Source organism: Phocoena sinus, chromosome 19 (genome assembly GCF_008692025.1).
Source record: "Phocoena sinus isolate mPhoSin1 chromosome 19, mPhoSin1.pri, whole genome shotgun sequence".
NCBI classification, from domain to species: Eukaryota; Metazoa; Chordata; class Mammalia; order Artiodactyla; family Phocoenidae; genus Phocoena; species Phocoena sinus.
The window spans coordinates 45557640-45580481 of NC_045781.1; the positions used below are offsets into that span (position 1 = coordinate 45557640).

General features: G+C 45.0%; 1 protein-coding gene across 1 annotated transcript in view; it reads left to right on the top strand.

Annotated features, from left to right (window-relative positions):
* HYDIN (HYDIN axonemal central pair apparatus protein) overlaps positions 1-22842 on the top strand; it is a 433731-nt gene that overhangs the window by 330925 nt on the left and 79964 nt on the right. Inside the window, exons 40-45 of the mRNA XM_032613277.1 lie at positions 1293-1510; positions 12229-12366; positions 14059-14242; positions 16468-16609; positions 18513-18675; positions 21061-21687. Coding sequence (XP_032469168.1) covers positions 1293-1510; positions 12229-12366; positions 14059-14242; positions 16468-16609; positions 18513-18675; positions 21061-21687 — 1472 coding nt within the window. The remainder of the gene's footprint in view (positions 1-1292; positions 1511-12228; positions 12367-14058; positions 14243-16467; positions 16610-18512; positions 18676-21060; positions 21688-22842) is intronic.

Sequence of the window (22842 nt, forward strand, 5' to 3'; positions counted from 1 at the left end):
TGTCAAATAAACTGCATTTCACAGAAGTCTTTGGAGCTGTGTTGACATCTCGTGACAAATCATGAATTTGAGCTCCCTGAGAAAGTAATGTCAAGCTAAAAGCTTAATAACTGGGGGAGACTTCCTCAACAAGGTGAGGGGTGCAGCCACTGGAGTAGAGGAAATCAGCCCAGAAAGTTCCAGAAAGAGAGGAGAGGGATGGATAGGGCAGGATGGGAACTTGGGGAACACTTCACATTTTAGGAGGAGGTGGGGGCAGGGGGAGAAGCCAGGGGAGGCGGAGAAGGCAGAGTGAGGGTCAGAAGGGTGGGCAGTCAGGAGAGCTACAGGCGGGACGGGGCCAGAAGGACTTTCGCATCTCTGCGGAGCCCTGTTTGGAGTCTGGGAGACCCTTCCCGCTTTATATTCCTCATAGCCCTTACCCCTAGTTAACAGACTGTTTATTTTATTTACTTATTTTATTGTCTGCCTCCTCCACGCCACCCCCGCCCCGGCCAAGAATGTGAGCTTCGGAGAGCAGAGATTTGTGTTAGTTTTCGTCACTAATGTATTCCAGGCATCTAGACTAGTGCTTGGCACATAGTAGACACACAGTAAAGATTTGTAAAAATGTGTTAAATCAGTAAGTGAATATAATCGGAGGTGGCTGAAGGTTCAGATAGAATGAGCCCTGAGAAGAGGGCCGCTGTAGTTCACAGTTCGGAGGTCACTGGCGACTTTGGAGAAAACCCTCTCAGTGACGGAGTCAAACCCAGACCTGCATTTGCTGTTTGCTGTGGAGTCAGCAGGCTGTACTGAAGTGACCAGTCTAAACCTGTCTGTCCCACGCAGGACCCACCGGCCCCTTGAAATGTGCCTAGTCCAAACTGAGATGTGCTCTCAGTATACAATACATGCTGGGTTTTGAAGATGCAGTAAGAAAAAAGACTGTAAAACAACACAATAATCATTGTGGTAGGTTTCCGGGGCAGTCAGGACTGTAGTGTACCAGCAGTTTCAGAGATGATTACCCTCTGGGTTGGAAGAGAAAGTGGGGGAGAGTATCGTGGGATCCCCTGGGAAGATGAGCAGTGAAGAGCCCGGGGCACCAGGCCAGGCTCTGCACACACCCGTCGTCATCATCCGTCCTTAGTGGGTGGAGCCTCTTCTCTCAGCCCTGCCAAGCCAGCTGCAGGTGGAGATGGCTTTGTAGTCTTCAAAAGAATCACACTATGTTTCAACTTGCCATCCTCGCTATTATTTCCTTATTATCCTAAGGTGACTTTTAATATAAACCCTCTCTCTCTGTGTAGCCCAGGAGGCTGTTGCTTTGAGCCAAAATGCCATGGGACAGTTACGACTGAGCAGTGAGACCCTGGGGATGTTAACTTCAGAATCCACTCTGGTAACTCCCGAAATTAAACCTGCCAAGCCTGTGCGTGGGAGTGTGCTCATCACCAAAGGCAAAGCAGACAGCCACAGCTCTGTGTCTCAGAAGCAGCATCACCACCCCTCGTCCGAAACACCACAGGTACAAATCAGGGCTCCCGGGAGGAAGGTTGGGATTTTTCCTTCCCGCTCCCCCTCTTCTCTTTTTTCTCCTCCTCCTCGGCATCTTGCATCCAGGTTAGCACAACTTCATTCCTACAGGTGCCCTTGCCAGGCAGGCCTGAGTACTGTCCCTGTACCACTCCTGAACGGAGTGTTCATCTAGCAGGTGTGAACCAAGTACCTTTAATGTTATAGGCATTGGGTTGGGTGCTGGCAAAGTGAAGATAAATAAAGCAAAATTCTTTCACTCAAGCTGCACTAGGAGTCTGATAAGCGTGATAACCACACATTCAAATATATGCAATAAAAAGAGATAGATGACAAAAGAGGTGTGTAAAAAGAATTAGGTTGAACCATATGAAACTGCCAATATTAAACCACTCGGGAACTCTACTGCAGCAATTTCATATGGCTCAAACTACTACTAAAGGCATGTGAAGGATGGAACCATGAATATAAGTTGTGGGAGAGCGGCAGGGGAGTCTTGGAAAGTCATAAAGAAGCCAGAGAGTTTGAGTCACATGCCGAGGGACTTCAGAAACAATCTCAGGAGGTGAGATGAATAGCAGGTGCTGAAGTCAGAGACAGTGGGTGGCGCAGTGAGAGACAGGTGGGTGATGAGTTGTGAGTGGGAAAGCCAAGTCAAATGAGTATAGGCTTCTAAGATATTTGAAGAAAAGGGAAAAAAGATCAAGTAGTCATCAGAGGAGCAAACCCAGAGTCAATGAGTTCTTTCTCTGAAAGGAGGTGGAGGCACAACGAGGTCTATTAAGATAGCTCCTGGAGAAGTATAAGGTGATGATCTACCCAAGAGGGAGTGAGATTCCAGGAAGAAACAGGGAGGGCAGGATTAAGCATTGTTGAGGAAGTTGGGAGCCATCTTCCTCTAGAGTCAATAAAGGTGAAAGTAGATACAGCTACTTGTAGGGGTACCGGGGTGGAAAATGGAGGTTGGAGAAGGTCTTGCTGAATGGCCCTAAGATGTATGCAGGATGCATGGTCTTTGCGGGCAGTGTTGAGGAAGTTGGGTTGCATAGCATGCTTGAGAAGAATGATAAAGAAAGCACTGATGTGTCCACTGTGAAGACAGAACCAGAAATTGGTGGGGGACAAAAGAAAAGATAGTTGAGAGTGCTGATGGCCCAGGCAAGATGTGAAGCCATAACTTCACGCTTGTAAGATTTCCCTAAGCAGCCCCTGGCAGCCCTTATTCAGAGGCAGAGAGAGAAGTTGTCATCATTGCAGGTGTGGGGGTGTGCTCGGAGCAAGGGTCAAGGGAGTTGAGAGTCGCATCAGTATAGGAAATCTGGCCTAGGTAGAGAAGGAATTAAAAGAAGGACAATAGAATGGGAGAAATAGGAAGAGTAAAAGGGTTTGTGGCTCTTGCTTCAGTCTGAGAGTGCTGTATAGGGGGAATGGGAGAGGTAGACATTTCAGAGAAGGTTGCTGAGGTGAATGGAGCAGAGGAGAGGAGAATCACACGTGTTGGATGGGGCAGGTCAGTGGCGGGTTGGTGGGGTAAGTAGAGCACTGGATGGGGCATGTGGACAGAGTGGAGGTGAAGGTCTTCATGTAAGAGGAGGTATGCTCGTTGGATGGGGCATCCATGGGGTGGGATTTATGCCAGATGATGTCACATGATCTTCACTTCAGTTGCATGTTCTTCTAGCACCTTGAAAACTGAAACCGTTGACTCAGTTTCTTTTGGAGCATCATCCTTTTAATCCTCTTCTCCAAGATCTAATAGAATATTCTTCACTTAGATGTTTATGGATGAACTGAACCCATATATTTCTATTAAATACGGTATCATGGGAAATGATTTTCTTTGGTTTGTTTCTGCCAATCTGGATAGTAAAGTGAAGCTTTTTAGAACATATCAAAGGCAGCAGAAAATCCCAATTCTGACTCCTATCTAAATAGCAACTTAAAACCTGTTCAATATCACAGTAGAAATCAGAGTTCAAAGACCTTCCCCCACCCGCACTGCACATGTGTCTGCCAGCATTGCTCCAGTGTTACAGGATCAAGTGGTTTGGACAGCTGTCGCCTTGTCAGAGTGCTTTTCCTAGAGATGGCTGTTTGGTTTTCTTGAAGCTCTCCTAAAGCATGAACTCTTCAATGATGGAAATTTTAGTCATGGTGCAAATGGGAAGAAATGTATACTATGTCACATGATGAAGAAATGACCTATAATATAAGGTCATTCACCAGTTTGAAATCCTAATATTTTGAATATTTAATCCAACACCTTGACTCTTCAATTCCACGGCCTCCTCAGCTACTCACTACTGTGGTCATATTCTAGACCTTATTCACTGTGACCTGTAGACTTGTGATCTCTACATCACACATCCTACTTTTTGACAACCATCTTCTAACTTTCCAGATGACCTTTTCTGGTAAATAATGGGTCCCAATGAAACCTCCAGTTCACATCTTCACTGCCTACCGACCCCTTCATTTCCTTTCTTACTCAGTTTGGATTCATGGTCCATCACTATAGGTGCTCCCTTTCCCCTTCCCCTTCATCGTACTCTCAATTCTCCACCTCCTCCATGTAGGGCAGTTGAACGTAGCTAGAAAAAACATTCATCTTTCCTGAATGGTCTTAATTTAAATTTAAGACCACAGGGATTGGAACCAAGATGGTGGAGTAGAAGGACATGCTCTCACTTCCTCTTGCGAGAACACCAGAATCACGACTAGCTGCTGGACAGTCATCAACAGGAGGACACTGGAACTCACCAAAATGATACCCCACATCCAAAGACAAAGGAGAAGCCACAATGAGACAGTAGGCGGGGCACAATCACAGTAAAATCAAATCACATAACTGCTGGGTGGGTGACTCACAGATTGGAGAACACTTATACCACAGAAGTCCACGCACTGGAGTGAAGGTTCTGAGCCCCACGTCAGGCTTCCCAACCTGGGGGTCAGGCAACGGGAGGAGGAATTCCTAGAGAATCAGACTTTGAAGGCCACTGGGATTTGATTGCAGGACTTCGACAGAACTGGGGGAAACAGAGACTCCACTCTTGGTGGGCACCCACAAAGTAGTATGCACATCGGGACCCAGGGGAAGGAGCAGTGACCCCAGGGGAGACTGAACCAGACGTACCTGCTGGTGTTGGAGGGTCTCCTGCAGAGGCAGGGGCTAGATGTGGCTCACACTGAGGACAAGGACACTGGCAACAGAAGTTCTGGGAAGTACTGCTTGGCGTGAGCCCTCCCAGAGTCCGACACTAGCCCCACCAAAGAGCCTGGGTAGGCTCCAGTGTTGGCTCGCTTCAGGCCAAACAACCAATAGGGAGGGAACCCAGCCCCACCCATCAGCAGACAAGTGGATTAAAGTTTTACTGAGCTCCGCCCACCAGAGCAACAGTCAGCTCTACCCACCACCAGTCCCTCCCATCAGGAAACATGCATAAGCCTCTTAGATAGCCTCATCCACCGGAGGGCAGACAGCAGAACTACAATCCTGTAGCCTATGGAACAAAAACCACATTCACAGAATGATAGACAAGATGAAAAGGCAGAGGGCTATGTACCAGATGAAGGAACAAGGTAAAACGCCAGAAAAACAACTAAATGAAGTGGAGATAGGCAACCTTCCAGAAAAAGAATTCAGAATAATGATAGTGAAGATGATCCAGGACCTCGGAAAAAGAATGGAGGCAAAGATCGAGAAGATGTAAGAAATGTTTAACAAAGACCTAGAAGAATTAAAGAACAAACAAAAAGAGATGAACAGTACAATAACTGAAATGAAAAATACACTAGGAGGAATCAATAGCAGAATAACTGAGGCGGACGAACGGGTAAGTGACCTGGAAGACACAATGGTGGAATTCACTGCTGCAGAACAGAATAAAGAAAAAAGAATGAAAAGAAATGAAGACAGCCTAAGAGACCTCTGGGACAACATTAAACGCAACAACATTCGCATTATAGGGGTGCCAGAAGGACAAGAGAGAGAGAAAGGACCAGAGAAAGCATGTGAAGAGATTATAGTCGAAAACTTCCCTAACATGGTAAAGGAAATAGCCACCAAGTCCAGGAAGCGCAGAGAGTCCCACACAGGATAAACCCAAGGAGAAACACGCCGAGACACATAGTAATCAAACCGGCAAAAATTAAAGACAAAGAAAAATTATTGAAAGCAGCAAGGGAAAAATGAAAAATAACATACAAGGGAACTCCTGTAAAGTTAACAGCTGATTTCTCAGTAGAAACTCTATAAACCAGAAGAGAGGGCATGATATACTTAAAGTGATGAAAGGAAAGAACCTACAACCAAGATTCCTCTACCTGGCAAGGATCTCATTCAGAATCGATGGAGAAATGAAAAGCTTTACAGACAAGCAAAAGCTAAGAGAATTCAGCACCACCAAACCAGCTCTACAACAAATGCTAAAGGAACTTGTCTAAGTGGGAAACACAAGTGAAGAAAAGGACCTACAAAAACAAACCCAATAGGAGCATACATATTGATAGTAATAGGTAATAGGAGCATACATATTGATAATCACCTTAAACATGAATGGATTAAATGCTCCAACCAAAAGACATGGGCTTGCTGAATGGATACAAAAACAAGACCCATATATATATATGCTGTCTACAAGAGACCCACTTGAGACCTGGAGACACATACAGACTGAAAGTGAGGGGATGGAAAAAGATATTCCATGAATATGGAAATCAAAAGAAAGCTGGAGTAGCATTACTCATATCAGTTAAAATAGACTTTAAAATAAAGAATGTTACAAGAGACAAGGAAGGACACTACATAATGATCAAGGGATCGATCCAAGAAGAAGATATAACAATTATAAATATGTATGCACCCAACATAGGAACACCTCAATACATAAGGCAACTGCTAACAGCTATAAAAGAGGAAGTCGATGGTAACACAATATAATGGGGGACTTTAACACCTCACTTACACCAATGGACAGATCATCCAAAATGAAAATAAGTAAGGAAACAGAAGCTTTAAATGACACAATAGACCAGATAGATTTAATTGATATTTTTAGGACTTTCCATCCAAAAACAGCAGATTACATATTCTTCTCAAGTGCGCACGGAACATTCTCCAGGATAGATTACATCCTGGGTCACAAATCAAGCCTCAGTAAATTTAAGAAAATTGAAATCATATCAAGCATCTTTTCTGACCACAGCGCTATGAGATTAGAAATGAATTACAAGGAAAAAAACGTAAGAAAACAAACACATGGAAGCTAAACAATACACGACTAAAAAACCAAGAGACCACTGAAGAAATCAAAGAGGAAATCAAAAAATACCTAGAGACAAGTGACAATGAAAACATGACGACCCAAAACCTATTGGATGCAGCAAAAGCAGTTCTGAGAAGGAAGTTTATAGCTATACAAGCCTGCGTCAAGAAACAAGAAAAATCTCAAATAAACAATCTAACCTTACACCTAAAGGAACTAGAGCAAGAAGAACAAACAAAACCCAAAGTAAGCAGAAGGAAAGAAATCATAAAGATCAGATCAGAAGTAACTGAAATAGAGACAAAGAAAACAGTAACAAAGATCAATAAAACTAAAAGCTGGTTCTTGGAGAAATAAACAAAATTGATAAACCATTAGCCAGACTCATCAAGAGAAAGAGGGAGAGGACTCAAATCAATAAAATTAGAAATGAAAAAGGAGAAGTTACAGCACACACTGCAGAAATACAAAGCATCCTAAGAGACTACTACAAACAACTCTATGCCAATAAAATTGACAACCTGGAAGAAATGGACAAATTCTTAGAAAGGTATGTATAACCTTCCGAGACTGAACCATGAAGAAAAAGAAAATGTGAACAGACCAATCACAAGTAATGAAATTGAAACTGGATTAAAAATCTTCCAACAAACAAAAGTCCAGGACCAGATGGCTTCACAGGTGAATTCTATCAAACATTTACAGAAGAGCTAACACCCATCCTTCTCAAACTCTTCCAAAATATTGCAGAGGAAGGAACACTCCCTAACTCATTCTATGAGGCCACCATCACCCTGATACTAAAACCAGACAAAAAGATACTACAAAAAAAGAAAATTACAGACCAATATCACTGATGAATATAGATGCAAAAATCCTCAACAAAATACTAGCAAACAGAATCCAACAACACATTAAAAGGATCATACACCATGATCAAGTGGGATTTATCCCAGGGATGCAAGGATTCTTCAATATATGCAAATCAATCAGTGTGATACACCATATTGACAAATTGAAGAATAAAAACCATATGATCATCTCAATAGATGCAGAAAAAGCTTTGACAAAATTCAACACCCATTTATGATAAAAAAAAAAAACTCTCCAGAAAGTGGGCATAGAGGGAACCTACCTCAACATAATAAGGTCATATACGACAAACCCACAGCACACATCATTCTCAAACGTGAAAAACTGAAAGCATTTCCTCTAAGATCAGGAACAAGACACGGCTGTCCACTCTCACTACTATTATTCAACATAGTTTTGGAAGTCCTAGCCATGGCAATCAGAGGAGAAACGGAAATAAAAGGAATACAAATTGTAAAAGAAGAAGTAAAACTGTCACTGTCTGCAGATGACATGATACTATACATAGAGAATCCTAAAGATGCCACCAGAAAACTACTAGAGCTAATCAATGAATTTGGTAAAGTTGCAGGATACAAAATGCACAGAAATCTCTTTCATTCCTATACACTAATGATGAAAAATCTGAAAGAGAAATTAAGGAAACACTCCCATTTACCATTGCAACAAAAAGAATAAAATACCTAGGAATAAACCTACCTAGGGAGACAAAAGACCTGTATGCAGAAAACTATATGACACTGATGAAAGAAATTAAAGATGATACCAACAGATGGAGAGATATACCATGTTCTTGGATTGGAAGAATCAATATTGTGAAAATGACTATACTACCCAAAGCAATCTACAGATTCAATGCAATCCCTATCAAATTACCAATGACTTTTTTTTACGGAACTAGAACAAAAAATCTTAAAATTTGTATGGAGACACAAAAGACCCCGAATAGCCAAAGCAGTCTTGAGGGAAAAAAACGGAGCTGGAGGAATCAGACTCCCTGACTTCAGACTATACTATAAAGCTACAGTAATCAAGACAATATGGTACTGGCACAAAAACAGAGACATAGATCAATGGAACAGCATAGAAAGCCCAGAGATAGACCCACGCACCTATGGTCAACTAACCTATGACAAAGGAGGCAAGGATATACAGTGGAGAAAAGACAGTCTCTTCCATAAGTGGTGCTGGGAAAACTGGACAGCTACATGTAAAAGAATGAAATTAGAACACTCCCTAACACCATACACAAAAATAAACTCAAAATGGATTAGAGACCTAAATGTAAGACTGGACACTGTAAAACTCTTAGAGGAAAACATAGGAAGAACACTCTTTGACATAAATCGCAGCAAGATCTTTTTTGATCCACCTCCTAGAGTAATGGAAATACAAACAAAAATAAACAAATGAGACCTAATGAAACTTCAAAGCTTTTGCACAGCAAAGGAAACCATAAACAAGACGAAAAGACAACCCTCAGAATGGGAGAAAATATTTGGAAACGAATTAACAGACAAAGGATTAATCTCCAAAATATATAAACAGCTCATGCAGCTCAATATTAATAAAACAAACAACCCAATCCAAAAATGGGCAGAAGACCTAAATAGACATTTCTCCAAAGAAGACATACAGATGGCCAAGAAGCACATGAAAAGCTGCTCAACATCACTAATTGTTAGAGAAATGCAAATCAAAACTACAATGAGGTATCACCTCACACCAGTTAGAATGGGCATCATCAGGAAATCTACAAACAACAAATGCTGGAGAGGGTGTGGGGAAAAGGGAACCCTCTTGCCCTGTTGGTTGAAATGTCATTTGATTCTGCCACTATGGAGAACAGTATGGAGGTTACTTAAAAAAACTAAAAATAGAATTACCGTATGATCCAGCAATCCCACTACTGGGCATATACCCAGAGAAAACCATAATTCAAAAAGACACATGCACCCCAGTGTTCATTGCAGCACTATTTACAGTAGCCAGGTCATGGAAGCAACCTGAATGCCCATCGACAGATGAATGGATAAAGAAGATGTGGTACATATATACAATGGAATATTACTCAGCCATAAAAAGGAACGAAATTAGGTCATTTGTTGAGACGTGGATGGATCTAGAGTCTGTCATACAGAGTGAAGTAAGTCAGAAAGAGGAAAAAAAATATCGTATATTAATGCATATATGTGGAACCTAGAAAATTGTACAGATGAACTGGTTTACAGGGCAGAAATTGAGACACAGATGTAGAGAACAAATGTATGGACATCAAGGGTGGAAAGCGGCAGGGGGGTTGGTGGTGGTGGTGGTGTGATGAATTGGGCGATTGGGATTGACATGTATACACTGATGTGTGTAAAATTGGTGACTAATAAGAACCTGCTGTATAAAAAATAAATTAAATTAAATTAAAAATTAAATAAATAAATTTAAGACCACAGATCTCAAGTGGACTCTCAGATCTGCCCTAGTACGTTTGCCCTCCATCTCTTCAAGATAGCTGTTTTATTGCCATTACCCCTCTCCAAACCTCTGAGACACTTTCCTCTTTCTCATTCTCAGCTACTGATCTCTCTTCTGGCTTCGTGGAGGGCACAGCAACAACCAGAAGACAACCACCTTATCCTCCGACCACCAAACCTACCAGCCAACCTTCATTCTCACCTGGTGCTCTGCCTTCCCTGCCCCTAAGTAACTGCCCCTGCTCTCATCCAAATCCTACCCCTACACATGAGCACTGGACTCCACCCCTTCTCTCTCATTCAAGGGCTCAATCCCTGCAGTTGTGTCCTCTCTCTCATTTGTTTATCTCCCCTGTCTGTTGAATCTTTCCTGTCATCGTCTATGCATGCTGCATTACCTCCCAACTTTAAAATACTTTCCCACAGCCCCAGATCCCCCTACAGGTATTACCTCATCTCTCAGCTCCTCTCCATAGCTATTCCTCCAAAGGGTTGCTGGATGATTGCGTCCTTTTGCTCACCACCATTGTCTCTTCCACCTATTCCGGTGAGCCTTTGTCCTCACCACTGCACTGGCTACTCTTCTCAAGGTCATTGACCTTCATCTTGTCCAATCCAGTGGCCAGTTTTCTGTCCTCACCTCACGTGACCTCTTTGGCAGCTGATAACCCCCTCCTCTGGGAAACGCTCTCTTTACTTGGATGTCAGAACACCATGCGCTTCTACTTTCCCATCTGCCTCATTAATGACTCTCTCCACTCCCCCAGTTTCTCCATCTCCTCCAGATTCCTAGGTTTTCAGAGTAGGCTAGGACTAAGTTATCTACTCTTTTCTTTATAGATGATTTCATCCACTTCATTTCTTAAAGATATTTTCAGTATCCTTATGACTCTTAAATTTCCATCTCCAGCCCTAATTTCTCCCCACGCTCAGGTTCATATATCCAAACTCACATTAAATATCTCTACTGAATGGCTTCGAGATGTCTCAAAATTTATATGTCCAAAAATTGACACTTATTTACCCCCAAAAAACAAAACAAGAGAAGGCAAATGTTCTTCCTTCAGTCTTTCCTGTCTTAATAAATAACTTCACCACTTTCCAACTTGCTCAGGTCAAAACTCAAGGAGTCATGCTTGATGCCTCTCTTTCTTTCATATCCCTTGCCAAATCCTATTGGCTCTCCTTCCAGAATATACCCTGTATCAGCCACTTCCATCATGACTGTCCTTGTCCCTGCCGCCATCACCTGCTGCCTTGACCACAGAGATATGTAACTAACTAATCTTCCTGCTTCCCTCTTGTTACCTTGTGCAGGTAGAGTGGTCTTTTAAAAAGCAAAACAGGATCATTTATCTGCCTCAAACTTGCCAACAACTTCCCATAATACTTGGAATAAAATCCAAATTCCTTACCGTCCTACAAGCCCTGCATGTTCTGGCCTGACTGTATCTTCGACTTTAAGCCTGACCATCTTCCCCATTGCTCACTCAGCTGCAGTCGCTGTGGGCTCCTGTGTGCTTCCCACACACCCACAGCACACTCATGATGAGGGACCTTGCTGTTCCCTTTCAGAAAGACCCGTCTCTCAGGATCTGGTCTCTAAATAGCCGTTGTTAAACCCTGTCATGGTTCTTTATTCCCTTAACTGATTGTTTTCTTCCTTGCACTCATCACTATCTGATATTATATCAGTGATCTGTATATTCGTGTGCTCCTTTTCTGTCTCCCGCCCCCCATTTGAACACAAGGACCACGTGGGCAGCAACACTGCCAGCCTCGTTTGTGGTTGTATCCCTGGTACTAGAGGGGTCCCTGGTGCATCAAAAGTGTTCAATGAATATTTGTTGAATGCATGAACAAATGTTTGCTGTTCGGTACACGTATAAAGCACCTTCCACAGTGCTCCTGCTTGAAGGTTACGGCAATTCTTTAAGTGAGATAGGAATCTTCCATTTTACAGTGCAATCCCCATTTTACAGATGAAGAAATGAGACCCAGAGAGATGAGATGATTTTCCCGAGGTAACATGGCTCATAAGTGTACCAGTTGTTGGAACACCAAGCTGGGTTCTAACTCTTGATCCTTCTTTCTCTGAACAGATTTCCTCCAGCCCTCTCTCCTCAGGACCCACACAGCGCTGGCTCAGCCTCAGCGCCAGTATTGGAGGTGATACCGGGCTTGTGAGCTGCGTGCTCCCTGAGGAGCTCTTCACTCAGATCCTGGCCAAGCGTATTCAGGTACGTCCACACCCACCTGCACAGAGATGCAGGGCTCACACATCGTCCCCATGCTGTGAGCTGAGATTCTGAGCCATCACCCACCCACAGCAGCTCAGAACCCAGGAGTCTTGGAGAGGAAAGATGGGTTTCTTCACCCTCTTTTGTCCTTTTGACACAGCCCTTGTCAGTCTCTGACCCTGGCTCAGTCTGCTGCCTGAAGCCACTCACCTTAAAGGACCAGTGGGCAGAAGGTAGCGCCTTCAAAACACACACACACAAAGGCAGACTCATGGTACAGCCCTACAGTGGTATGTTAAAAATTATAACGTGGAGCCATGAAAAGTTAGAATTTGGAGCTATGTTAATTGTGGTAAAGGTAAGTTTTCAATATGTTATTAACTGAAAAAAGCAGATTATGAAATAGTATGTAAAGCACAACTATATTTCTCTAAAAATATTTACAAATGTGTATCATACACATAGTAAAAACACTTAAAGTACATGTTAACTGTGGTTATCTTTGAATAGCAAGATTATAGGTTTATAACCTTCATACATTTCTGAATTATTTTATAATGATATATTGCTGTTAAAATCAGTAACACAATAACTGTTTCTTTTTGTTTTGATTTTTCATAAGTGGTGTACAGTTAAAAGAAAACTAGATCCGCAGGATTTGGGAGGGTTTGCTGCTTATGGTTTACAGAGAACGAAATTGTTCACCGTGTCCTAGAGTTCTGTGTTTGCTTTGGTTTCCGAAAATGGGCCGCACTATTAATTGCGCATTTAAATATAACAAAATTAGACTTGAGGTTCCCGGAAGAGGAGGAATGTCATCACCAGAAATGATTCGTGTTGAGGTTTGAACTCACTACTGCATTAAAGGTGCTGTTGCTCTCAGGTGATTTGAGCTAAGTGGTCTAGTAAGTGTGCAGGTGTTTCCTGCACCCAGATAAAGGCTGAGAATCATTGGTAAAGCCCAAAGTAAGCCAGGAGAGCTGTGCTACTCAAAGTACTGGCCTCTGATGAGAGGCGGAGCTTGCACTGCTTCCTTTATTGACAAAGTCTTCCTACAGGGCAAAAAAAACAGCAGCTAAACTAAATGGTGTATTTACTGATTGTAGTAGTTGATTTTCTGACACAAGATTCTTGTCTCGTCAAAAACTGGTAGTAATCAGTTCCTAGCCAATGGTGGCTAGTCTGTGCACTACACTTTAAGTAACACTGCAGCACAGCCAAGGCTGTTCTACAACAGCTAATGTTATGAAAACCACTACACTCCAAGGCAGGAATACCACTAAGGAAGATACAAATGGCCCATCTGCTACAGCTGCCCTTGCTGCATGGGGACACCTTTCCTTTGCATCTTCCTTTCCTGTACTTCATGGATCTTCCCAGACCCTCGCTTTAACATTTAGTTTGTCTTCTTTATCTCTATAGAGACAGAATAAATCCTTTACTCTACAAATATCTATGGTAAAGATCTTTCATGACTGCTAAAATATTTTTATTTTTCTCTCTTATTTAATTACAGCCCCTGGAATCTAGCAGGTGGAAGGGCAGTTGAATGGGATTTTCATCCGGACCCAGTAGGTCTGCAGAACCAATTGCAGCACCAGTAAAAGCACCAACAAAAGAACAAGCAACTTTTCTCCTTAGAGAACAGATGGTCTTGTGGCCACAGTAACTGTCTCTGCTCTCTGCTTTCAGCTGAGTGACTGCTACCGAGGAGTGGTGTTTGACAGCCTGGAGACGCTCTTTGCTCGGAATGCGGCTTCGGCTCTCCTCTGCCTGCTGAAGGCCATTGGCACCCGGGAGCATATCTATGTCATCAACATGGCCCGAGATTATGCAGCCATGAAGGCACAGGAGAAGGCCAAAAAGGAGCAAGAAGGTGAGCCCATACCCTCCTAGGCTGTCCATCCCAAGCCCTACAGGTCTTTCCTTTAAACAGAGCTCTAGGCTTTTTACAGTCCTTCCATGCCATGGTTTACATGAAACTATTACATTTGCCATCTCATTGGCACCCCACCTCTGCCCTGGAAGGTGGCTGGGAGTTCTTATTTCTACTTTTCATGTGAGCAAACTGAGACACAAGTGACCTTTTGAGAGATTCTAGAAGGAAGGATGAACCCAGATCTTCTGACTGCAGGCACCTTCCTCTTTCCCCCAACATCACACTGCATCCCTTCATCTTCTCTGTAATTACAGCCTAGCTGAGGTGACCCGATCACAGGTCCCATCCTGACTCAGTTGACGCATTAGCTTGTCGGTTTTAAGTCAACTGTGCATTTCCTGTAAGACCAGAGGTGCTCATCACTTTATGAAACAATTTCTACATCTTAGCCTACTGTGTACCAGGCACTGCAGCAGACATGGTGTACACTGTAAATGTCTTTAAATGACACTTTGGGTCATTTAATCTTCACAACAACCCTATGAAGATTGCTGCCCCAATTCTACAGATGAGGAAAATGAGGCTCAGAGGTATCCAAAGTCTTGTGTAAGGTCACATCGCAAATCAGTAAGGTCTATGTAACTCTGAACCCTTTTCTTTTTTGTCATTACATCAGTGGCCTGGAAAAAATTTTCAACGATTGAAAAATACATACACACACGCAAAGAAAGTAATGTTAGCTTAAGTTCCTGGTTGAGTCAGAAGCAGACCCAGCTGGCTGCATCACTGCCCTTCCTAACTCAGCCTTACTTTTCTCTTCTAGAACAATCTACACCAATCATAATGCTTTTCCATTTAAGGAAACATTCGCAAACACTGAGCTCTCTTAGTTCTTAAACAGAACTCAAAGATTGCTTCCTTTTATTCTCATGCAGAGAAAAATTCGAAAGAACAACCAGGCATCTCTCAGCAGTATTTCAACATTTAGATTCCTAGTTTCCCAGAAAGCTCATTTCCCCTCAATGATCAACTTTTAGAAAAAAGTATCTCTTTTCATTTTCTCAATCATCTGTAGATTGAAGTTTTAGTTTTTCACAGTTTCCATATGGGCTCCTAGTCCCTGAATCATTTTTAAAAATCCAGAGGGAGCGTACAGTAGCAATATTATTATATTAAAATCTAATTTTTATTGAACATTTATGAATGTGCCAGGCGCTGGGCTAGGTGCCTTACACGATTGCTTATTTGATCTCCACAACAGCCCTATGAAGGAGGAGTTAGCATTCTGACCTGTTACTATCCCTCGGTAAGTGTCAGAGAAAGAACGCAGGATGTAGATCTCCAAGCCTAAAGCTCAACCTTACAGAAATGTCAGGTGAGCATGCGGTGCTGGTGAAGGTGCAGAAGAAGCTGAGTGCCTTGGTGCCGAGGGTGAACCACACCTCAGGACCTGTAGGTGGAAGACGGCTCCCCTTGGTCTGCAAGTGGTTGTTTCGCCCTGAGCACTTTGGGGGCATATGTTAATAATAGGTAAAGTCAGTGGGTGGTATGTTACTTTGCTCCTATAACAAATTACTTCAAACTTGGTGACTTAACACAGATTTATTATCTTACAGTCCTAGAGGTCAGAAGTCCTAACATTGAGGTGTCAGTAGAGCCATTTTCCTGTGGAGGCTCTAGGGGACAATCCTTTCCCTTGCCTTTTCCAGCTTCTAGAGGCCGCCTGTACTTCTTGGCTCGTGGTCCCTGCCTCGCAGCTCTCTGACCCCTGCCTCCGTCGTCACATCTGCTTCTCTCCCTCTGCTTCTTCGTCACATCTTCTTGGGCCTGACACTCCTGCCTCCCTCTAGTGGGCCTCTGTGATTGTATTGGGCCCACTCAGATAATCCAGGATAATCTCCCCAACTCAAGGTCCTTAATATAATCACATCTGCAGAGTCCTTTTCTGCCATGTAAGCTAGCATATTCACAGGTTCTGGGTAATAGGACGGGGACCTCTTTGGGCCCTCTATTCAGCCTGCCACAGATGGAAACCAGTTTGGGAACTGTGTGAATGCAGGAAACCCCACCAGCGATTAGGAATGTCGCCTGTGGCACCAGCCACCTCTCACTGTCACACACCCTCCGCAGCCTGTTTAGGCTGAGAGCTAAACCACAGGGGAACCCTGCAGCCAAAGCTGCTGAGTGAGTTTTCCCCACCTTCCTGTTTGTTCCCCCGACAGAACACAAACGCAGGGAAGCGCTTCAGAGAGAGAAGGAGCGTCTGCAAAACATGGATGAGGAAGAATATGATGCCTTGACGGAGGAGGAGAAAATAGTGTTCAATCGAGAGGTTCAGCAGGCCCTCCGGGAGAGGAAGAGAAGGTCAGTGTCAGGGGCTTGTCAGAACAGAAGCGCAGCCCTGGGGAGCAACTTCTGTCAGGCACACGGCCCATCCCAGAGACCGTGGTCATCTGGGGTGGAGGAGCGGGGGAGCAGTGGCTACAGGAGACCCAGGAGGACGAACTGCTGAGAGCAGAGACACATATCTTACATATCCAGGGTGCTGGTTGCTGCAGCCTTGCCAGGTCTCCATTCTCCTCTCCTTCCTTCTTTCTTGGGGACAGCTGGGACTCAGGGAAAGGTTATGTAATTTGATGAGGGGAGGGGCTTCTGGCCCCTGTGCTGTCCTGGGGCTCCTGCTGGCTCCCCGTGACAACTGTGGCTCATCAACTTCTGTGCTCAAGTGTCCACAGCTGGTGACCCAGGGGACATTCTTGTGACATGGGCATGGTGGTTGCCCCTGCATAACTCAGCCATTTCTCTTCCTTCCCTGGCTACCATCTTGACCTTTCGTGGTGCTGTCCATTTGCTGAGTTCTGACCGCCTCTCTCACTTGATCCTCAGCCTGGGCAGTTCATCAGAGACCCTGGGCAGGCTCCCAAGCCAGTCCTCTCAGCCACCTTCTGTGCCTATCCCTGGGGACCACACAGGAACGACTGGATCCCCTCCACACCACCCAAGACACTTAGGCCACTATCTCAGGCCATCTCACATACAGGTGGGCAGCGAGAAATATGTCCTTTCTGCCCTCAGGTCTTCAAACATGCCAAAGGAGGGGGTTCTATTTCCTACCCCTCCTTAGGATTCCAAACATTGGAGGGGGAAGGCCAAGATGCTTGCCTACAATTTAACCCCCTTCTGTCCTCTCCCTCCACCTCCAGACTCCTCCCACTGGCCCCAAAAGAGTTTTCATGGCCTCTGCAGTATGCAGTACATATACCCTCATCTCTTCTCCTGCGTGGTCTACTGTAAACATGCCCAGTCCTCCAGAGGTATGCAAATCCCAGCTTTGGGATTTCAAAGGAGTCGCTTTTCTTTCTCATCCAGTTCATTACTTTCAGGCGTTCATCTCACAGTGGACTTAGGAAATGCAAATCTGATCCTCCAAGGTCGGCAGTGACTTGTTTGTATCTCTCTCTCTCTCTCTCACACACACACACACACACACACACACACACACACACACACACACACACGAAATAATGAAATCATGATGAGTCAGCTTCAGTGGACAGAGAGCCACAGCAGCTGGGGACAACTAGGGATTCCCAGAGATGAAAATAGATGGATTTCATATCTTCAGAAATGCTATCCGCTCCACTCTTGTTTGTACTTGGTGCCCAGGCTTGGTGCCCTCTCTGCCATTAGCAGCAGGGCAAACACGTTTGAATCCATAGCTGGAAAGGGAAGAAAGAGAAGGAAAGAGAGGAATTCGGCCTTCAGCTCCAGCACCATGGCTCCGAGCTAGCCAGGGTGGGGACTGCTCTTAAAAACACCATTTCTTCTCATCTAAACCTACGACGTGAGTGTAGGAAGGAAGCTGGGCCTCATCTGTACCGATATCAGAAGGATCCTTGAAAGTAGCTTTTTAAAAGTGCTAACATCAAGCTTATTTCCAGCCCTTGCCTCACTCTCCTATGAAAGGAGTTTGGAATAGAAATACAGATTAGTTGAGGATTCCTCTTAGTTGAGCTTCAATTATCAGTTTTGCTGAATGACCATTCAAAGATAGACGTGAGCCGTCCTCTCCTCCTTTCTTTCCTTCTTTCCTTCTCTTCCCTCCCTTCCTTCTTCCTTCCTTCCCGTATACCCAGCTTTCTTTGTTCCTTCTTTTTATGCCTGAGAAAGCTCTGCCCCATGTCCTCCCACCACGTGATCCCAGGCAGGGGAGGGGCTCGGGCAGGAGGGCCTCTGGACTCTGTTTTCTCTGCCTGGCTTGATGAAGGGAGCTGGAGAGACTGGCAAAGGAGATGCAGGAAAAGAAGCTACAGCAGGAGCTTGAGCGGCAGAAGGAAGAAGATGAGCTAAAACGGAGGAACAAAAAGCCAAAGCAGGGACCCGTGAAGGAGGAGCAGCCCGTGAAGAAATCTCAGACACCAAGTCGGCAGGTAGCAGCCCTCCCTCGTCCCTTAGCAAAGGTCAGGCACAGAGGGGTCCACCACTGCACCCGGCCAGTCAGCCCAGCACACTTCCCCTCCAAAGAACTGACCCGAGACTGGGTAGATGTTGTGGTGGTGCAGAGGTAGGAGGAGGGGGACCAACATTTGTTGATCACTGACTCTGCGTCCAGGGCTGTCTTATGCTTAGCCTAATCCTGCCCTTTTGCGTCCTGCTGTCCCTCGGAGGTTCATAGACGTGAACCCCATCTGAGGTTGAACAGGATAAAGCCATACCGGTTGTGTGTGAGCACAGACCTGGCTCTTTCCACTGTCCCCTGCAGTCCCCTGGGTGGTGCTAAATAGGCTAGTAGGAAAGAGTTGCCTCCAGTGAGCCACCAAGTCAGTGTGTTCAACCAAGCGCTGATCCTTGCCAACAGTCAAGGGAGATGCTCCAGCATAAGCTGTCCTTGCGTTTATCAGCCTGCCAAGCTCAGCTGTCACGTCTCTGCCCTCCGTGATACGGGAAGGGCAGAACGGCCAGAGCTGTGCCCAGGATGGCGCTGGTGGCCAAGGGGTGTGGCTAGCTGGTATGCACAGTGGCCATTCCAGCATCGGGAGTTCTGAGGGTGAAACTAAAGCCAGACTCCCAGACGAGGTGCAGACTGGTCCCAGGAGGTAGACATAAGGGCAAAGGACTCAGTGTCCAGGGATCCCCATCAGGTAGAGCTCAGGAAGGAGCAGGGTCTGAGTGCACAGAACTTCGGCACCAAAACAGGCACAAGAAACAAGCAGACCTGGAGTTCAGACTCCCGCAACCTTCCAGGTACAAGTCCTCCCCTCGGCAGGCCTATTCGTCCACGCAAAATCCACTTCTGCTTAGAACAGGGTGTCCAAACAGAACTCTCAGTGTCTTGGCAGTGACCTACAGATGGGGAATAATACAGTAGGCGCCAAGCCCCTCCCCTCAGTACACAACGAAGGTGAGACACCCCCGCCGGCAGACAGCCTTGCCAGCGGTTCTCTCAAGGCTGTAGAGAGGGCCAAGTGGAGGAGGAGTTGATGCAGTGCAGTGAGGTGAGTAGCCAACCTGGGCCGCTGCCTCCAAGCCTGAACTTAGGCAGGAACAGAGCTGTCACTGGGCTGTACTGCAGACAGTGATCCTGAGACTGAACTGGACTTTATGTCCTCAAAGAATGACCCAAAAGCCTGTGAAGCCTCCCAGAGGAGTTCATTGGAGCAGAGAAAATCAGAGCCCACAAAGCAGGTTTAAAAGGGCAGTAAGAAAGAGAATAAGGTTGGTTTCTCTATGCCAGCTTCATTATATAAATGCAGGTTTGTTTAAAAGGCTGGAGTACAGCCAGATTCTAAACCCTCATCTGTTCCCAACAATACTGATTCTATACATAACCTGTATAATTTTATAACTTGACATTAAGAGACCCTTTACTCTGTGGCAGACACTATTATAAGCTTTTTTAAAATTATTTTTACTGGAGTATAGTTGCTTTACAATGTTGTGTTAGCTTCTACTGCACAGCAAAACGAATCAGCCGTGCATATACATATATCCCTTCCCTTTGGGATTTCCATCCCATTTAGGACACCACAGTGCATAAGTAGAGTTCCCAGTGCTATGCCATATATTCCCATCAGTTGTCTATTTTATACATAGTGTCAACAGCGTATATGTGTCAATTAGAGAGAGTCATACAGAGTGAAGTAAGTCAAAAAGAGAAAAACAAATATCATATATTAACATATATATGTGAATTTAGAAAAATGGTACAGATGACCTTATTTACCAAGCAGACATAGAGACACTGGCGTAGAGAACAAATGTGTGGATACCAAGGGGGAGAGGGGTGGGGTGGGAGGAATTGGGATTGACGCTATTATAAGCTTTTTACATGTATTCACACATTTAACCTTCAGTAGTCCTCTGAGGTACTTATTAATATTACTATCAACATTATACAGATAGGACAGAGATGTGAATTGCTCACCCAAGATCACACAGCTAGCAGGCGGTGCGACCAGGATTGGATCTCTACGCTCTGGCCTCTCCCGAAGAGAGGATCATTTTGGGGATCCTTTCCCGCTGATCCTTCAAAACAGCAGCTCTCAACCACAAGTGCACATCACAGTTGCTGTGCACCTTTTACCAAGTGCATAATGCCAGGCCCCAGCCAGCTGTATGACAAGGAAGGACCACAGAGTGGATATTTTGAGAAAGGCCCCCAGGCGATTCTTAGGCACAGCCCTAGTGTGAATACGAGGTGCCTGGAATTGTATGAGGCCTTCTTACAAAACTAAACACCCTCTTGCTCTTCTTTATGCGATTTGCTCTCCCTTAAAGAACTCTTTTAAGAATAATTTATGTGTTTTGCCTCCTAGATTTTTACTTTTCCCAAACTAGAGCTGAAGAATGAGGCAATAGAAAGAAAAGTCTCTGTTAGGGAGCAGGTGACTGCGGAGAAGGAAGAATTGAACAAGAAGAAGAACCAGCTGTCAGATATCAACATGCTTGGGTTTCCTCTTGCCCAGGAACAAGAGGACAGCGAAGGGGACTTCCGGAAGGACACTGACAAGAACATGGCCCAGAAGTTTAAGACCTATGAGTTGTCTCTGAAGGATATCCAGAACATCCTCACGTACTGGGACCGGAAGGAAGGAGTTCTGCTGCATCATACCGCGGCCGAGGATGCGAGCCATGAGGACGGAACCGACCAGCGCCAGGTTCCGTCGTCGGGTGGGCGCCGAGGCCGCAAGGACCGGGAGAGGGAGCGCGCGGAGAGGGAGCGCGCGGAGAAGGAGCGCCTGGAGCGGGCGAGGGCCGAGAGGGAGCGGCTAGAGAAGCTCCGCACGCAGGAGGAGCGCAGCGACGGGGGCGAGGGCAAGGAGGAGGACCACGAAGGGAAGAAGGATCTCGGTGTGCCCTTCATAAACATCCAGATGCCCGACTCCGAAGGCTTGAGCTGGAAGCAGGCCCTGGAGAATGACAGGCTTCCCAAAGCGGAGCAGGTACAGGCTCTTCTCCAGGATGGGAGCCAGGGAGCTGTGCGGTGCTAATCCTCGTAAAAGTGTTGCTTTCAACACAAAATCCATATCCCCTTTATTCCATTAATCTCTGATGCCCCTTTGGATATAAGACAATAATGCCTAAAAGGACCTTTTTCTATGTGGTGAAACATCCATAGAGAGTTCCACAGATCTCAACTATTCCATCTAACCTCGTAAAAAGCCACCTGTAAAGTTGATTTTTAACATTGACAGTCCTGTGTTAGGGGTTGGCAAGGCAGGTATACTTCGGGGTGACGCAAGTGGCTCAACTATTCTAAAATTTCTTTCCCACAGGCTTCCCCCAGTGACAGAAATTATACTACCAGACAGCTTTTTGTTGCTAGAAACAAAACCATTGCATATCTAGAAGCCCCTTTGGCAGTGGTTTGGAGGGGATGATTATGATAGCCTTTTGTCCAGGGACAGACTTTTTCTGTGAAACGCCAGAAAGCAAATATTTGAGGCTGCAGGTCATACAGTCTCTGTCTTGACCCCCAACAATATGTAAATGAATGGGCGTGACTCTGTTCCAATACAACTTGATTTACAAAAGCAGGTAGCAAGTGAGATTTCACTAGAGGGCCACAGTTTGCCCACCTCTAGTTTAGTTTTTTTGTTTTTGTTTTTGTTTTTAATAAATTTTTTTTGGCTGTGTTGGGTCTTCATTGTGGTGCGCGGGCCTCTCATTGCGGTGGCTTCTCTTATTGCGGAGTATGGGCTCTAGGCACGTGGGCTTCGGTAGCTGTGGCACACAGGCTCAGTAGTTGTGGCTTGCGGGCGCTAGAGTGCAGGCTCTGTAGTTGCGGCACACAGGCTTCGTTGCTCCGCAGCATGTGAGATCTTCCCAGACCAGGGCTCGAACCCGTGTCCCCTGCATTGGCAGGTGGATTCTTAACCACTGCGCCACCAGGGAAGTCCCTCTGGTTTAGTTTTTATCAGAAACTAGATGCAACCTTAAAAGGTAGGGAGTGGAGCCAGAGAGGAGTCCTAGGTCAGACTGTAGCTTAAAGAATTCCCTGCCTCTGTTAATTTAATAAGTGGTACAAATTATTCATCCCTTTCCTCACAGACGTTCTAAATCCTGGGAGTTAACTCTAGCTACATGTTAGTCAGGAA